At 46.1% G+C, this 16,812-nt stretch overlaps 2 protein-coding genes across 6 annotated transcripts; both read left to right on the top strand.

Annotated features, from left to right (window-relative positions):
* The first annotated feature begins 2 nt into the window (after positions 1–2).
* znf319b (zinc finger protein 319b) lies at positions 3–6,838 on the top strand. 3 transcript variants are annotated; one of them, XM_068602362.1, is made up of 3 exons: positions 3–108; positions 1,477–1,632; positions 1,744–6,838. In XM_068602362.1, the coding sequence occupies exons 2-3, from the start codon at positions 1,628–1,630 to the stop codon at positions 3,596–3,598; spliced, it is 1,860 nt and encodes a 619-aa protein (XP_068458463.1). In that variant the 5' UTR covers positions 3–108; positions 1,477–1,627; the 3' UTR covers positions 3,599–6,838. The 3 variants fall into 3 exon arrangements, with proteins under 3 accessions (XP_068458463.1, XP_068458462.1, XP_068458464.1); XM_068602361.1 differs by lacking the exon at positions 3–108 and adding an exon at positions 142–706; XM_068602363.1 differs by lacking the exon at positions 3–108 and adding an exon at positions 1,127–1,369.
* Positions 6,839–7,208: 370 nt separating this feature from the next.
* On the top strand, positions 7,209–14,013 carry csnk2a2b (casein kinase 2, alpha prime polypeptide b). 3 transcript variants are annotated; one of them, XR_011080114.1, is made up of 13 exons: positions 7,209–8,182; positions 8,414–8,525; positions 8,724–8,825; positions 9,837–9,887; positions 9,980–10,039; positions 10,167–10,250; positions 10,732–10,842; positions 11,038–11,139; positions 12,085–12,185; positions 12,556–12,704; positions 12,855–12,938; positions 13,134–13,202; positions 13,823–14,013. XR_011080114.1 is itself a non-coding variant. In XM_068603126.1 (12 exons), the coding sequence occupies exons 1-11, from the start codon at positions 8,079–8,081 to the stop codon at positions 12,929–12,931; spliced, it is 1,053 nt and encodes a 350-aa protein (XP_068459227.1). In that variant the 5' UTR covers positions 7,209–8,078; the 3' UTR covers positions 12,932–12,938; positions 13,134–13,696. The 3 variants fall into 3 exon arrangements, 1 of the variants encoding a protein (XP_068459227.1); XR_011080113.1 differs by having other exon boundaries at positions 13,134–13,225; XM_068603126.1 differs by lacking the exon at positions 13,823–14,013 and having other exon boundaries at positions 13,134–13,696.
* The last annotated feature ends 2,799 nt before the right edge of the window (positions 14,014–16,812 follow it).

The raw sequence follows: 16,812 nt of genomic DNA, 5'->3' as shown, positions 1-16,812 counted from the left end.
CCCTTCAAGAAGCTTGCCACAGTGCGAGGACGGCACGTCGATGAAAAGGCCCGACATATTTCCTCAAATGAGTCACAAACGCATTCAATGCCATGACATTTGAAAAAGGTGACTGGTTCAGATGAAACTGGAGGGATGTCTTATTATGTTAAAATAATAGTTTTGACTTTATAAACCGTCACTGACACATTTATTATTTTGGACAACGGGACTAGATCTGATGGAAAAAAACGGTTTGTTACAATCAAGCCTCGTACACGGTTCCGGGTGTGTATTTGTATGCGTATGTCTATGTGTGTTGTGAGCATGCCAATTAACTATTGGTTTATTCATGTTCCCGTGCGCGGGCAGGGGCTCAGACGCTATCCGATAGCTAGCTAGCAAATTATATCAAAACGCATGTGTTCTCGCCAGCCGGGAGGAAATCCTAGGGTCCAAATACATGTCCTTGTGAAGCGATAAGGTTCGTTGGAGCGATTGGGGAAACCGCGGGAGAATTCTCGTCCATTTTAATGACCCGCAACCTCCCCACCCCCCATTTTTTTCCCGGCCCCTGGAGCCACAGCGCTCGAACAAGAGGCGCCCGAGCACAGTTTGCGGATGTGAAGAAGGGACCCAATGTTATCCGGGGGAGTAACGGCTAGCTAACATACGGCGGACTGGCATCTATCGGGTAACATTAGCGGGCTTTGACTGGCCGCTCGAGGTATGTGAATGCGAGGTTTTCTCGTAACTGTTTACACGCGCCGTTTACTAACAAAGGTGTCGCTGCAGCTTCGAGGCGGTTTTAAGCTAGTCCGCTAGCGTTAGCATGTTGCTAGGCTAGCTAGCTAGCCAACCCTGATTACAGTGATCTTTGGCCGGAGACAAAAAACGTAACGATGCTCAGAAGCTTTCTTCCTTTTTTTCAATTTGTTTCCCCCTTTTTTTTTAACCGAGAATAGTTGAGCGTTTTGGGATTCCTGCATAAACTAAAATTGGAACTACATAACCAATACAATAACGATTTACATATCCGACTCTGCGTTCGGTGTTTTGTGTCTGAACTCTGTTAATGAACGATCACTTGCGCGTACGGTGCACGTCTCCCAAAGTTGTTTACGTTTTGTTTGAATTGGAACGACATTGGCTATGTCGACGTGCGTTAACGTCTTTTGCGGTGATCAATGAGACTAATTGTAAACAGCTGAGTGGATGAAGGAGAGTGCAAGGGAGTGGAAGCTGCCTGCATAGTCTGGCACCTGCTGATATTGCATATTTTAACAGACAAATTACAACTCTGCTGGAGCCAGTGGACCAAATTTTTTGTTTGTTTTTTGTTTGGAAAAGCTTCTTATGACACACATATCCTTTTGTTTCTCCCAGCCAGGTTGGTCTGTCTGTTAGAGATGCTAAATTGTTGTTACTGAGTAACAACAACCCCTTAATGCCCATTGGTCTATTGACTTGCTTTGATTCTCTTTTCCCCTCATACAGATACCGATTAAGGTCAGCAAGCGGCCCAAAAGGCGGTGATGTTCTGAGTCTGTCCTCCACACAGCCAGTCACATCTGCCCTTCTTCAAATCTTTCCGTCACAGCCCCCTATACCAAGCACCCTCGCCAGTTCTTCAGCGCCACTTGCTATAATGGAGTGAGTTTTTTTTTGTCATTAGTTTTTTTTCTACAACACTCTCTGACACTGTAAGTTCATTTACTTAAATATCCTTAGATATTTATATATATCCTACCTTTCTCACCGCAGTTGGGCCACACCAGCTGCCAAACTGAACCCCTACACCCGGGCCCGCATGTCCGAGGCCTGGCAGCAGCATGCGGTTGCTCCACCTGCGGTTGTTCACACCCTGCCGCCGGGGGCAGAGGGCACGCTGGGCTGTGCCGTGTATGGCATTGTGCTGCAGCCAGACGCCACATCTTTACAGCAGCAGCAGAGCCAGCATGGGCAGCATGTTCCGCAACACAGCGGGACTCCGCAACACGGGGGCGGGCAACACAGCCAGCAGCAGCACCCCGCCCAGGCCCAGCCGACCTCCCTACAGGTCGCGGCAGAGGGGGGGCACAAGTGTGGGGCCTGTGGGCATGACATCTCCCACTTGGCCAACCCACACGAGCACCAGTGCATGGTGAATCAGGATCGGTCGTTCCAGTGCACACAGTGCATGAAGATTTTCCACCAGGCGACAGACTTGCTCGAACACCAGTGTGTGCAGGTGGAGCAGAAGCCGTTTGTTTGTGGGGTGTGCAAGATGGGCTTCTCCCTGCTCACCTCTTTAGCCCAGCACCACACATCCCACAACAGCACCAATCCAATGAAGTGTTCAATATGCGAGAAGACCTACCGCCCCGGCTCCTCTGGCAACGTCACGCCTAACTCGAATAACGCCCAGCAGCCCACCAGCGATGGGGCATCGGCGAGCAGCAGCTCGTCCATCCTGCCCTTCCCGTCGGCGCGGGACCGGCCGTATAAATGCTCCGTCTGCCAGAAGGGTTTCAGGCACCTGTCCGAACTCACGCGGCACGAAAGGGTGCACACGGGCGAGAAGCCCTTCAAGTGCGACACGTGCGACAAGGCCTTCAGCCAGTCGTCCCACCTGCAGCACCACCAGCGGACACATAGCAGCGAACGCCCGTTCAAGTGCGCAGTCTGCGAGAAGAGCTTCAAGCACCGCTCCCACCTCGTGCGCCACATGTACGTGCACTCCGGTGAGCACCTATTCAAGTGCAACCTGTGCGAGCTGCACTTCAAGGAGTCGTCCGAGCTCCTCCACCACCCCTGCCACCCGCAGGGTTCCCGGCCATTCCGCTGCGCCACGTGCGGTAAGGGCTTCAAGCGGCCGTCAGACCTCCGGCAGCACGAGCGCACGCACTCAGAGGAGCGGCCCTTCCACTGCGACGAGTGTCAGATGAGCTTCAAGCAGCAGTACGCACTCGTGCGCCACCGACGCACACACAAAGACCCCTCCGACCGGCCGTTCAAATGCAATCTGTGCGACAAGGGCTTCATGCAGCCGTCTCACCTCCTCTACCACCAGCACGTCCACGGCATGGACAATCTGTTCAAGTGCGCCTCTTGCCAGAAGGAGTTCAGCCAGTCAGGAGAGCTGCTCCGGCACAAGTGTGGTGAGTCGTCCAATTCCTCGCCGGACAAGCCGTACAAGTGCGATGTCTGCGGCAAGGGCTACAAGAAGAGCTCCACGCTGCAGCGTCACCAGAACTCCCACTGCCAAGAGAAGCCCCTGAAGTGCTCGCTGTGCGACCGCCGCTTTCTGTCCTCCTCGGAGTTCGTCCAGCATCGCTGCGACCCGTCGCGGGAAAAGCCGCTAAAGTGTCCCGAATGCGAGAAGCGATTCAAATACTCGTCGGACCTGAACCGGCACCGGCGCGTGCACAGCGGGGAGAAGCCGTACAAGTGCGACCACTGCAACAAGGGCTTCAAACAGCGCGAGCACCTGATCAAACACCAGAGCACGCACTCCAGGGAGGGCCAGTTCAAGTGTGTCTGGTGCGGCGAGCGTTTCAGTGACTTGGGCTCTTTGCAGGACCACACGGTGCAGCACACCGCCGAGGGAGGGGGTTACCCAGTGCCCCAGTGCTTGTAAATCCTCCAAGACTTTTGAACAGACAAGTCCCCTCCCCTCAAACACCTGTCCTCTCGGCCTGCCCTGCGTAGGCTATTTATTCAGCCGAACTATCTCTGCGTTTTGCAAAACAGTTCCCACGGGTATACACCCACTCTGTGCTGCTTTAGTAACCCGCCCAAAGCCCTATTACTACCGTGGCTATATCCTTCCATAAGCTCCTCGAGCTTTCCTTTTGGTTCCACCCTCCTCTTTTGCTTCTTGTACCTGCCCCCTTTTCTTTTGGACCTCCGATCAGACGGCTAATGGCAGTGAAGAGGCCGTACGTCATTAGACAATGCAGGTTGATCCAGCAAATCCCTCCTTATTTCCTCCCTAATTTTCACTGAATGAATGAATAGTGTTGAGTATCCATCTAAACTGACTTGGCCATGGACTGTCTTTGCTGCTGGGTTCTACCAGAGGGGCATCATTACCTTGTTTTTCATTCCTCTCTGTTTATCTCTGATGACGTCTCCTCATCACTTCAGCTTCTCCCTTTCTTATTTGTCCTCTCATCTTTACTTTCTTTGACTTCCTCCTCTTCCTGCCTCAGTATCGGAAGACTGAAGCAAGTTTTGACTAAACCCCTCAGACACACGTGAACTCGCATTCATTTGTCTTTAGTCAGGCGAAGGATGATTTTGAAATGCTTTGTGTTTTTTCCTCTCCCCACAGTAATACAGAGACAGAGGGGCATAGACTCTTTTAGTCCCAAACCGAAGCCCTGCATAGACATCGCTTTTTTTAATAATGAAATAATATGTCTAAAAGGTGCGTAATTTAAAATTTGGAGTGTTAATATATAACAACAAACAACTATTTCCGATGTAAAGATATAGTGGAGTAATGAACCTTCGCTTGTATGGCAGTTACAGCTGACGTGAAAGCGTAGCACTCACCCTCCAGCCCCTTGGGTTAACACCGTTACCTCTGCGGCGCTGTTAACTTGCGAGCTGCCATCATGTTGGGAGCCACGTTGATACAAATGATAAGATCTGAATTTGAAATTTAGCACCTTTTTGAACATATTATTTATACAGTAGCCAGTAAACTCCGAAACGAATGTGACGGGAAATATGGGCGGAGGAAGGGGGGGATTAATTGTCTCCCCCTTGTGTGTCCTATAGTGAAGTAATTCCAATGTTAAAATGTCTGAGTGTACGTGTGGGCCATGCCTTTTCTGGCTGCTCCCGTTATTACCGAAACACCAGTGTGAAGCAATGTGCGATCCCAAAAGTGCGTTGACAAACCAGCCAGCTGATGTCAACCATCAATAAAAACCCTAATGATTGATGCTAATCTCACCCTTCAGTATAGAAAAATATTAAACAAAAATATATATATATATATTTCACACTAATATAATGGTCATATTCCTGCAGACGTCAGTGCTGTCAAGGTTATTTGAACTGACTATGTCCAATTTGGAACATTACACTCCATCTCTCAGCCTGTACATACTGTGCGTGTGTGTGTGTAGTCCGACAAGTTGGAAATGTCAGAACGTGTCTTTCTTAAAAACAATGTCAGAACTGTTTTTGTATTCTTGCTACTTTCTACCACGTGAAATGTTTTGAAAAAGTCCTCTTTTTTTTTTTTTGTAGTCCATGTAGTGATTGTATCGATTTGTTGCAGGGAATCTCAAAGAGCACCCTCTGTATGCGTGTGTGTGTGAGAGTGTGTGAATGTAAACGGTATTCTGTCAAACAGGGAAATTCAGACTGTAGAGAATTGTATTAGAAATGTTTACGCAGACCTGCACCATTTTTTTTCCCTTCTTTCTTCCTTTCATTTTTCATTCAGCTGTTTTTGCTGGGAGAGCCGGTGTTCCATATTTCCCACGTGTTGTGACGCTTGTCCGTCACAGTGGGTTTTTCTTCCCGAGTGAATGACACCTTTCTCTCCTTCGAATGCCACGAGATTGTAGTTGCGCTTGAGAAGCCGGGAGAAGAAGTTGGTTTCTGATTAATACCTGTGATCAGGAGTTCCTTTCGGGTACAGCACTGAATACAAGCGGAAGAGGCCAAAGGGGGGCGAGGGAGGGGGACTGAAGTATTTCTACTTATTCCGGCTTGCACTTCTTTTTGTTTTAGCCTTAGAGCCTCTCTGCCTCTTCCTCCTTTCCTGCTTTCTGTCTCAGTCCGTCATCATCGTCATCACAAGCGGCCGGGCGGTTGATTAGCATCACAGTTTTAGTTTTCTTTAATCTTCTGAATCTGGCATTATAAGACTGAAAGCAACTTAAAGAAGTACTGTCTGTGTTTTATTTTGTATTTTCACATTTGTTTGATATATATATAGTTTTTATTATTATTAATCCATAAATTGATATGAAAATCTGTATTCCACGTTTGAGAGACCAGGGCCGTGGGTTAGGATTGAAGAGGGTGGGGGGGGCAGATGGCTGTTTTTTTTTTGTTTTTTTTTAACTGCCCGAGTTTTGTTCAGCTTTCATAATGTCCCGTGGTTTGTAAGACCAACTCGCAGGGAAAGCGATGTTCCCACATAAAGAATTCTGTGGGGCGGTGGCGTAAAAGCTAATTAATAGGACAAGGACGCACACGGAATCAATAACAGCGGGTTCATATTTGCCAAGAATGACAAGTGCTCAAGGACTTTAGACTTGTCAATCGGTGCTGACACAGCATCCGATGCGCACGATATAAAAAACAACAAAAAAGCAGTCAGTAATGCGATAGTCCTGTGTGTTTTACAGAGAAACATTGACGGACGGTGAGGATCAATTCTGGGTTCAAAAGCTCAAATCCCAAGTCCAAAGCGCAGTCAGGGAAAGGAGAGGAAATTCTCCTGTATAAGCACAAATACAATAAACCCACCCCATCCACATTTCAGGGGGGGCAGTTTAGGTTTCATCCTCGCTGACATTCTCAGTCCCAATGAATAAACCCGCCAGTCCCTGGTGTCTCTAGCTCTCTGCATGCTTGCTGTGTTAGTTCCTGTGTTTTGTCCATGGGAACTGGTGCCCCTGCCCCTCTCTTCACAGCACTGTTCCCTCTTATAGCTTTTTAATTTTTTTTACATTTTTAAATTTTAAAATTGTACTGTAGTTTATGTGACTGATGTTGGGGAAAAACAAAAAGTAAAAAAACTTTGTGGCGACGTACAGTTTGTGTACATTCATGCTAAGATTATCTGTATGTATGTAGCATTCGATTACACACAGCACTAACAAATAAAACTTTTTCATTTATAAACCAACATGTGTTATGAGGTTTTTTAAGCAGAAATTACATGGTTCTTTTGATAGTTAAAATGTGTTATTTTTGTCTAAAAAATGTATATAATGTATTAATAATAGAAATGGTTGAACACATTTAATTATCAAGTAATACGTCATATTGCCATGTAATATTTATATCATCTAATATTTTTGTTTATGTCAAGGTTTAAGGGAAAGATTAAAGTCGAATATGGATTAAACAGTCTTTTTAGAGAAATAAAGGCCCTAATTTCCGCCCTCCTCCCCGCGAGGGGGCGCTGTGTCCCGCGCGCCCAGCCCAGCATCGTGTTCTTCCTCTCCGCCCCGGCAGCCAGCGGCTTTACATCCGGGCGGCTCGCTCGCTCCTCTTCACTCACGACCCGCTTCCCTCCCCTGCGCTCTCGACCACCGGGGAGGTCTGTGGCTGCAGAAGGATCCCCCAGGACCCCGGGCCCCTGTCCGCCTGGTACCGGTACCGGGACGGCCCGTCCGCCGCCCTGCCTCCTTCCCCGCTTTACCCCGACGCTTCGCCGCTTCCCCGCACAGCCGGTCGCACATGACGTGGGCTCCGCCGATGGTGGTGCGCGGCGCCCAGCGCTCCCCGTCGGTGCGACATCTCCGCGCTGAAGTAGCATCGCTGGCTAACGTTAGCTAACAACATCGCCCCCCCTCACCCCCTCCCCTCATCATCATTATCATCATCATCCCCTTTCCCTCCAGTCGACCCCCGTTACCGATCCGTCTCAACAGCTGATTGATAGCTCACTCTGGACCACCGAGTGCAACCGCTCCTCCCCGACCCTCCACCGGACCCCCCTAACGTTTTGAATTTAGGGCCCGAAGTTGTTCTAACCTGTGATATTTAAATCACCGACACCTTCCTCCTCCTCCTCGGTGGACTTTTAGGGGCCCATTTGCTCTTTACCTCATCATCTCGATGCCCCTCAGCCTCCGTGTGTAACCCTCCCTCCTCCCGTTCCGACTGCCAGCTGCTGCTGCCGACAATCCGACCACGGGGCGCTGCACGGCGGGCGGTGATTGCGTCTAACCCCGGCGGACATCTCCGGTCCTTTCTCTTCCCCCCTCCCCCCTTTTTCTTCTTCTCTCAAACCGGCTGCAGGGGGAAGCCGCCGCCCCCCCCCCCTTTCCCTCCGCTTTCCTCTTCACACCCACACGGTCCGCAAAAATCCAGTTCCCGGTCGACTCCCAACCCCAGCAGACACAGCCACGGGTCTCGCCATGCCGGGTCCGGTGGCCGGTAGCAAGTCCCGTGTGTACGCAGACGTCAACACCCTGAAGAGCCGGGAGTACTGGGACTACGAGGCCCACGTGCCCAACTGGAAGTGAGGACATTTCTGTCCCATTGCATGCATGTGATGTCTGACCACAGCGGCTACTGGGCCCACTGTGCATGTGACCAGAGGGACCAGATGGGTGTCTATTATTGTACATCTAGCTGTGAGGGTGTGATTGCACCCCCCCCCCCCCTCCTCCTCCGCAGCTCCCATCACTGAGTGACTGGTCCTCACTCACACGAGCCCTTGTTGCGCTGTTGTCTCTGTCCGTCCCCATAGCAACCAGGAGGACTACCAGCTGGTCCGCAAGCTGGGCAGAGGGAAGTACAGCGAGGTGTTTGAGGCCATCAACATCACCAACAACGAGAAGGTGGTGGTCAAGATCCTGAAGGTGTGTGTCTGTGTCTACCAGTTAATGGGGTCAGATGTTAATTAAGCATATTTCGGTTTTTGGAGTGAGCACACGAGTGACTACCGAATGAGAAGTCAGGAAACTGCAGGTCTCTCGAACATGACGTCAGGATGTAAGCCTCCCTGAATTTACATCTTGATGCGTTTTTCTTTTTTTCTCTTCAATTTTATTCTTTAGCCGGTCAAGAAGAAGAAGATAAAGCGAGAGATCAAGATCCTGGAGAACCTGCGAGGGGGGACCAACATCATCCGGCTGGTGGACACGGTCAAAGACCCAGTGGTAGGCTCGCTGACGGCAGTCTGGTTGTTTTTTACTTCCGACAAACACGCTGAATGCATTTCCTTCCTCATATTTGTTTACATTTTTTAAATTTGGTTGGTTGTGCAAGCTATTAGAATGAGCCATGGCACCTAGCAGTTTTCCTCTCCTGCGCCAGCAGTTGGGTAGCTAGAAGTGACAATATAGTGACATTATCCCATCACAACAATTAAGTTGTATCTGATATTTGTAGCCGCTGTCGCCTCCACCGTCACATGTTTACTTTGAAATCAATTGGGGGTTGCTAATTTTAAAGGGCCTTAAAAAATACCTGTTTGTAACTTATTTACCGCAAAAAAACAAACCGCAGACTTCTTAAAACATTTATTATATTTTAATCAAACGCTTATTGAAACTGTGGTAGCGACCTGTCAATCACAAGGAAGACACGCCCCAAAGCACAAATGAATGAACATCATGCTGTATTGAAGAAGACTTAAAACTAGAGAGTGAGACATAAACTAAATGTTTACAATGTTTACTGAGGGAATAAATCGAGAAGTCATTTTCACATACAACCAGACTTTTTGTTTTGCAACCAGAGTCGCCGCCTCCCGATGGCCATTAGAAAGAATGCAAAGGGATGGCACTTTACATCGGCTTCACTTTTCAGACCCCTTGGTGCCGATTCACTGACGTCAAAGTGTATTCCTCTGCCATGTAGTTTTAGAGTTTTACAAATGGGCTGCTTCCCTTTTACCTCTGGTCTGAACACTGTGCTGGAAACCAGGAAGAATATTTCTGGCCATGAAAGCGCACTGACTTTGGTGAGGGCGTCTTCCAGTGCAGGGGTTCTTTTGTTTGGCATCAGGTTTTTCTGTAAACCACAAAACGTGAGAAAAGTATTATTACAGTCGGTGTTTCTTTTGGGACGGTTTGCTCAAAACGTCAAGCGGCGACTTCGTTCTTGTTGGTTTTATTTGACTGTTTCTCGTTCCCTTCCCTCTGGGTCTCTCTGCGGTGGCTGCACAGTCCAGAACTCCGGCGCTGGTCTTTGAATGCATCAATAACACAGACTTCAAGGTACAAGGCCTCTCTTCTGCGTGCTTCTTGAAGGGGTTTGTAATGTCTTCATCATTTATATATATTTTCCTTTCCTGTGGTTTTCCCCGTAGGAGTTATATCAGAAGTTAACGGATTATGATATCCGTTTCTATATGTATGAACTACTAAAGGTGAGACTTTTGATATCGTTACATTTTCCCAATTTTGTCTCTATTTTTGGCAATTCAAAATACTGTGTACCGCACACACTTTCATACATTTGTCGTGTCTGTCTGTGTGTGTGTCTGTGTTTGCCAGGCACTTGACTACTGTCACAGTATGGGAATCATGCACCGTGACGTCAAACCCCACAATGTGATGATCGACCACCAGTTGAGAAAGGTAGGTGGTGCCACATATAGTCCCATTTTATTTTTGTCTTCACACACCCACACACTCTGAATATTTTCTCTCTCACTCACTCACTTGTTTTCTTACACTCCCCGATTTCAAGAGGTTATTGTTGCTTGGTATTGCCTCTTATGTGCTGACACTAGAATGTTCGATTACAGTCCGAACTAGTGGGCAGTAGTTTTGTTTTTTTTCTGTTTTTTTTTTTACCAAATATGGCACACAATATAATTACTTTACCCAAAAAAATACTTGTGCACTTCCGGAGTTGGCCAGCAGAGGGCACCCAGATAAAACAGATGTGGATTAACCCCACAGACTGCTTATCACACACACACACACACACACGCACACACACACACACACACATTTAATTAGATGTTTTCTGAAACCAAACCTCCACTTTTAATTATTACTATTATTGTTTTATGTTCTGTGAATTTGAATGAGGATGAATTGTGTGTTTCCCTAGCTACGCCTTATAGACTGGGGTTTAGCAGAGTTCTACCACCCATCCCAGGAATACAACGTCAGAGTGGCCTCACGGTACTTCAAAGGCCCTGAACTCCTGGTGGACTACCAGGTAACACACACACCCTCCCCTACACTTTGAACCAGCCCATCTTTAAACACCTTTCAGAGATGCAATACCAAAACACACGTGTGTTTAAAAAATTGTTGCAGTCACATTTGAGAGAACGTTTGTCAGCACACGTGGATAATTCTGACGTCTGTGTTTTCATCATCGGCAGTGCTGTTTGATGATCTTGTGTTTCAGATGTATGATTACAGCCTTGACATGTGGAGCCTCGGCTGTATGCTGGCCAGCATGATTTTTCAGAAAGAGCCTTTCTTCCACGGACAAGACAACTACGACCAGGTGCGTCCGGCATCACCTGCAGCTCCGACTGGTGTTGGTTTTGTCAGCATTTTAATTTTTTCTGTCTTAGTCAGGTGTCAACTGTCCTGGTAAGTTATTGGTTTAAAAATTACAAATAATATTTACTCATCCCCAGCCAATTTTCTTTCGTCAAGCTTTAGTTGACTAAAGCATTTTAGTCTTACTGTATTTTAGTCAATGAAAAACTTTCAAATATGAAGTACATTTTTTGTAAGTACATTTTAAATTTAATTCACAAACAAGTATACATAAGTATAGTTATTTTAAAGTGATATGTGTGATGTGTGTGTATATATTCATCACAATATGAAATTACCTGAGATTGTGGTCAAGAATGTTGGTCACATTGCTCTACTATATTATTTATTTTTTTCAATTTTGTAGTAAGTTTTTATTTTGAGTTAGTTTTTTAATGACGTCGGTGATTAGCTCCTCATAGTCATTGAGGGGGTTTCTAAAGATTATGACACCATAAAATCTGAACTAAAAAAAACATCCAACCCGACGCTCTGATGTGCGGGGTTAAACACAACAATAAATCGCCATCCGCCACAAATCTTGGCACGTGAACTAAAACTCAAAGTGTTTTTGTGAACCGCTACCGTATCACAAACCATAATGCCTCGCTACTTCTTCTTTCTGACACCCCTACTGGCTCCTGGACACTAATGACGGCAGCAGCTTGTTCACGTGGAAGGAGACGGATGAGCGACGATCGTTTATTTACTGATTTCTTTTTCTTTGTTTTTTACAAACACTTCCTGGAAAAAACACAAAACAAATCCAAACGTCAGCCCGGAGACACGGGGCCTCCTGTGTAGTATGTTAAATAACGTGACAACGATTTCATTATATTTCGAGGTAGAACTCTTGAGTTTAATCCGATGTGTGTTTTTTGTTTCCTTTTTTATTGTTCACTTTTAGCTGGTGCGAATTGCCAAAGTCCTGGGGACGGACGAGCTGTTCGGCTACCTGCGCAAATACCACATTGAACTGGACCCGCGCTTCAAAGACCTGCTGGGACAGTGAGTCCACTCTGACTTTCCCATCGCACAAACGCACAAACGCACAAACGTCCCAAGAGGCAGCAAGGTGACGTGCTGCCTCTGGGGTTTGAACTGCACCGCAGTGGCAGTAGCAAACATCAGTTCATCTGTTCTGTACTGATGTTTTAAACATGTGCAAATAGCACAGGAGCAGCATGATCACTATCGGCTGTGTATATCCATTTGTGTATCATATTTCAATTCATGGTAGTTAAACGTGACCTATGAGCTTTTCATTGAAAGATGGGATAAAAGGAATTGTGATGTGCTAACCAGATAGGTCAAATACAAAACAGCAGCTTCAGTCGACGCCCCCTCAGAGGCCGTGGTGGTTGTCGTGTGTCTGCAGGCAGAGCAGGAAGCGTTGGGAGCAGTTTGTGCAGACGGAGAACCAGCACCTGGTGAGTCCTGAAGCTCTGGACCTGCTGGACAAGCTGCTACGCTACGACCACCAACAGAGGCTGACCGCCACGGAGGCCATGGAGCACCCTTACTTCTGTAAGCAAGACACACACACACACACACACACACACACACACACACACACACACACATACATGCGCACACACCTCCATTCATAACCGCTCTGCTGCTCACTTGTAGTCTCTTTTAGAATCTAAATGTCCGTTCCTCTCTCTCCTCCTGCAGACCCGGTAATTAAGGAGCAGTCTTTGTCGAACTCTGACAGCAACATGGTATCCAGTGGCAACACGACGACGCGATGAAACACAGGTAACCGTTAGAGGAATGTATACGATGGAGATTTACATCATTTGACAACATGCACATTTAGGTGGTAGAATCTCCCAAATTCTTAATTTTTTCACAATTAATCAAACCCAAAGTGTTTTGTCTGACACAAAAAAAACATTTTATATCTCCCGATTATTATTATTTTTTTATTCTTTATTCTTTTTCTCTCGCCAGATGTGGAAGAAGAAGAAGCTGTTTGATACCTCAGCTTTGTACCCGGCTGTGACAGTAACGTTTTGACAGGTGTACAGTGACAATGGATCAAAGTAACTCTGACCAGTTACACTCTTCACAGATACGTGCATACGGAGACACACACACACACACACACACACACACACACACTAACACCCACAGAGAGACACACACACACACACACACACACACACACACACACACACACACACACACACACACACACAGAGAGACACACACACAGAGAGACACACATGTATCTATATAAGCACACTTCGATACAAACGCACACACGCCCTCCTCCTCTGTATCAGTCTGTGATTGGCTTGTCCTGGTTCCCTGCCCAGCAAACTGACCAATGAACTTGAAGCTGCTCCAATCCCCCCCCCCTTCCCTCCACACACACACACACACACATCTCCTCAAGTCCGACCCCTCCCCTTAGCTCAGTCTTGTGTAGGTCAACAAGGACAAACTAACTCTACAAGACAATCTCTCTCTCTCTCTCTCTCTCTCTCTCTCTCTCTCTCTCTCTCTCTCTCTCTCTCTCATCCTCACCCCCCCCCCCCCCCCCCCGTCTCTCTCTCTCTCTCATCCCCCCCCCCCCATCTCTCTCTGTCTCTCTCTCTCGTCCCTCCTTTATATCCTCCCCTGTTTGTTTGCATCAGCATGGAGAATGAACACGAGTGTGAGCCTGTACAAGTCCGTCCCCTCCCCCCCGACCTGGTCATCTCCGACTCCCCCGACATGTCAGACGGACGTCTTAGCACTACTCCAGTTCTGGAAGTGGCATGGTGGACTCTAGATGGAATGATGAAGATAATATTAATGACAAATAAATGATTTTTATTTAGATGAAGTCTGCCTGTCGAGTGAATTATTGCTTTTTGATAAAAAAAAATTCTCACAATATGATATTCTATTGATTCTTTGGACAACCGATACAATATTCTCTTGAACACCGTCTGCCATGATGCGATTTCTCTTTAATTTTTGGATCTATTGAGGTCTCGTTACACCCGTACTGATGTGAAGATGTCCAGACGGTGTGAAGCTGCGATTAAGTTGCACCAATAATGAGATAGAGAAAACTAAACGGAACAAAGGATTTTTGAAATTCTTGCAAATTTCTATTCATATTTATCATCGGTGTTGTGCTTGAAAATTACCGTTCGGTAATAACGTTATGATTATTAAAATATGTGCAGGTCATTAACCTTATTAAATAGGTGAAACCTATCAGCTGGTTATTAAATGTGTTTACTGGAATCAGAAATGAATTAAAAACGTTTGTTTAGTATTTTATTTAGTATATCCAGGTTCCAAGTCGGCTTTAAACATGTTTACAGAATTATCTTGAAACAAAAAGAAATGTATGGAATGTATTTTCAGCATTATATGAAAAAAAAAGTTTGTCTTTCAAGAATTTTAATGTGACATTGAAGATAGGAGATAGTTTTTTATTGTTGATGAGTTACCATTTTGTCATCAAAATATTCCACATTATAATATAAAAAAATAAATAATAATAATACAATTTATTTGTAAGGCACTCTTCATCCGAGAATCTCAGAGTGCCACATAGTTAAAATCAAAGTAATAAAATTAAGGTCATAAAAGTCATGAAAGTCAACTCAAAGTAAAAAACTCCTTTTTGAATAAAAAGGTTTTTAGGCCAGTCTTAAAAGAGTCCAGGGTCTGTGTTGCCCTCAGATGGTCAGGGAGATGAATATGTCGGTATAATATTCCATATACACCTCTGTCGGGTTGGAGTCTTGTTGGTGCATTGAAGTTCTTGTGGGAAAGTGGGAAAATTAATTAAAGCACAAAAGGGACACTAAAATAGTCTTATTAGCTCTTGATTGAATTAGTGCCAAAGTCTCTATTAATTAACTGTCACAATATACGGCCTGTTGTTTATTTTACAATGTGAAATCTGTACCAGGTAGGTTATAAATAACTACAACGTATGACGTCATCTTTTACAGGTCACCAAACAAGTTGTTTTTAACTTATCAAATCCTTCCCTGTAAAGAAACCAGAGCTTCAGCTTCCTCTGTCCTACAACCTGACCCCCTTGCTCAGGTTTAGGTTTAAGTACACGCACACACTGTTACACACACAACACCTCGACCCGATACGGCAACGGATCAACCTGTGGGCTGCTGGGCGGCCCTCATGTGGGGTGGAGAGGTGGTGGGAGGGGGGGGGGGGTGCACGCCGGACCAGGACGAGCAGCAGCTGGTCAGGGCTGAACTCTGCTCGAACACACGGATAAGTTCTGAGCTCATAAACCCAGACAATCGTCATCGGAACAACTTCCTCAACTCTTACATTTGATTGATCCGATCTTTCTGCGACCAGATACACTTGCATCCTCAATCAAAGGGGACAGAGATGATGCAGGACCTCAAGGCATGTTTGCACGAATCATCAATTCATTTTAAAGTTGATATGTTCCTGATCTCATCCCTAAGGTTGGCTGTTTCATAACAGGGGATCCAGGCATATGTACTGTATATGTTATGAATATCACACCTCAGTGGTGTGCAATAAACGGGAAGCTGTGTAAGATAAGATGAGATAATCCTTTATTAGTCCCTCAGTGGGGAAATTACAGGATTACAGTAGCACTGCTCACAAGTAATAAAATAACAATAATCAAGTAATTTAAACAAACAGTAGAACGGTAATACAACAGATAAAAAAATAGCAGTAAAACAGAATATTACATTTACAGATGGAATAAAATATACAGATGGAATACAAATAAAAATAAACAGATGGAATAAAAAAAAATCTATAGATGGAATAATGAATTTGTATAAAAAGTACTTAAATATACTTATAACGGCTATGAATCGGTCTTTTGCAGGTGATAGTGGACTTCCTGTCCGGCCAGGTGAGACTGAGAACAAATGTGTTGTGGATGTTTCCTTCCCACAGAGGTGACAAACTGCAACTGTGTATTTGATTAGGCCTCCCTGGGCAGACCAAAAGGGAAGGGAAAAGAAGGCAGTGTTAACTTTACTTCATCGTCTTTGTTCTTTGAGGACACAAGGAAAAGTGAGAGTGAGTAAGTCTCTGCTCCTTATGGGACCAGGTGAACCAGGTGAACCAGGTGAACCAGGTTCCGGGGGACTGCCAGGTCAGAGGGGCCGTGTCGGGCCGATGGTTCCCCGTGGAAAGGCCGTACCACCGGGCTTTGGAGAGAAAGGACACAAAGTTACCACAAGAGTGTCGTCCGCTTGGCCGACAGGTAAACAGCAGCACCTCTAAGGGATCAAAGGTCACTGACAGTGACGGCAGGTGGATGTCTGATTGCCTTTTAGGGTTTAGTTTAATTACTTTTTGGTGAAGTCCCCCGGTGTTTACACACACACACACACACACACACACACACACACACACACACACACACACACACACAGGGCCAGTGTGCATCCCTCCCAGGTATTCGTGCTTTGAGAACAACGCCCCTTGCTGACCACAGTAAGGCCCTGCCTGCTACCTTTCTCAAAAGAAGACCACCATAATTGTGTCGGGCTTCGGTTTTTGACTCAAGAGAGTAGAGGGGAGACCCCCGGTCATGTCTTGGTTCATTCATGCCCCCGACGATATAATAGATTACCTATACCTTATTTTTGTTTTAGCTTTG

This window comes from Clinocottus analis, unplaced genomic scaffold (genome assembly GCF_023055335.1).
Source record: "Clinocottus analis isolate CAN_PGR_092001 unplaced genomic scaffold, fCliAna1.0.p SCAF_6, whole genome shotgun sequence".
Taxonomy (NCBI): domain Eukaryota; kingdom Metazoa; phylum Chordata; class Actinopteri; order Perciformes; family Cottidae; genus Clinocottus; species Clinocottus analis.
The sequence above is the reverse complement of the archived record's forward strand: the minus strand, read 5'-3'. Positions and strand labels throughout refer to the sequence as shown.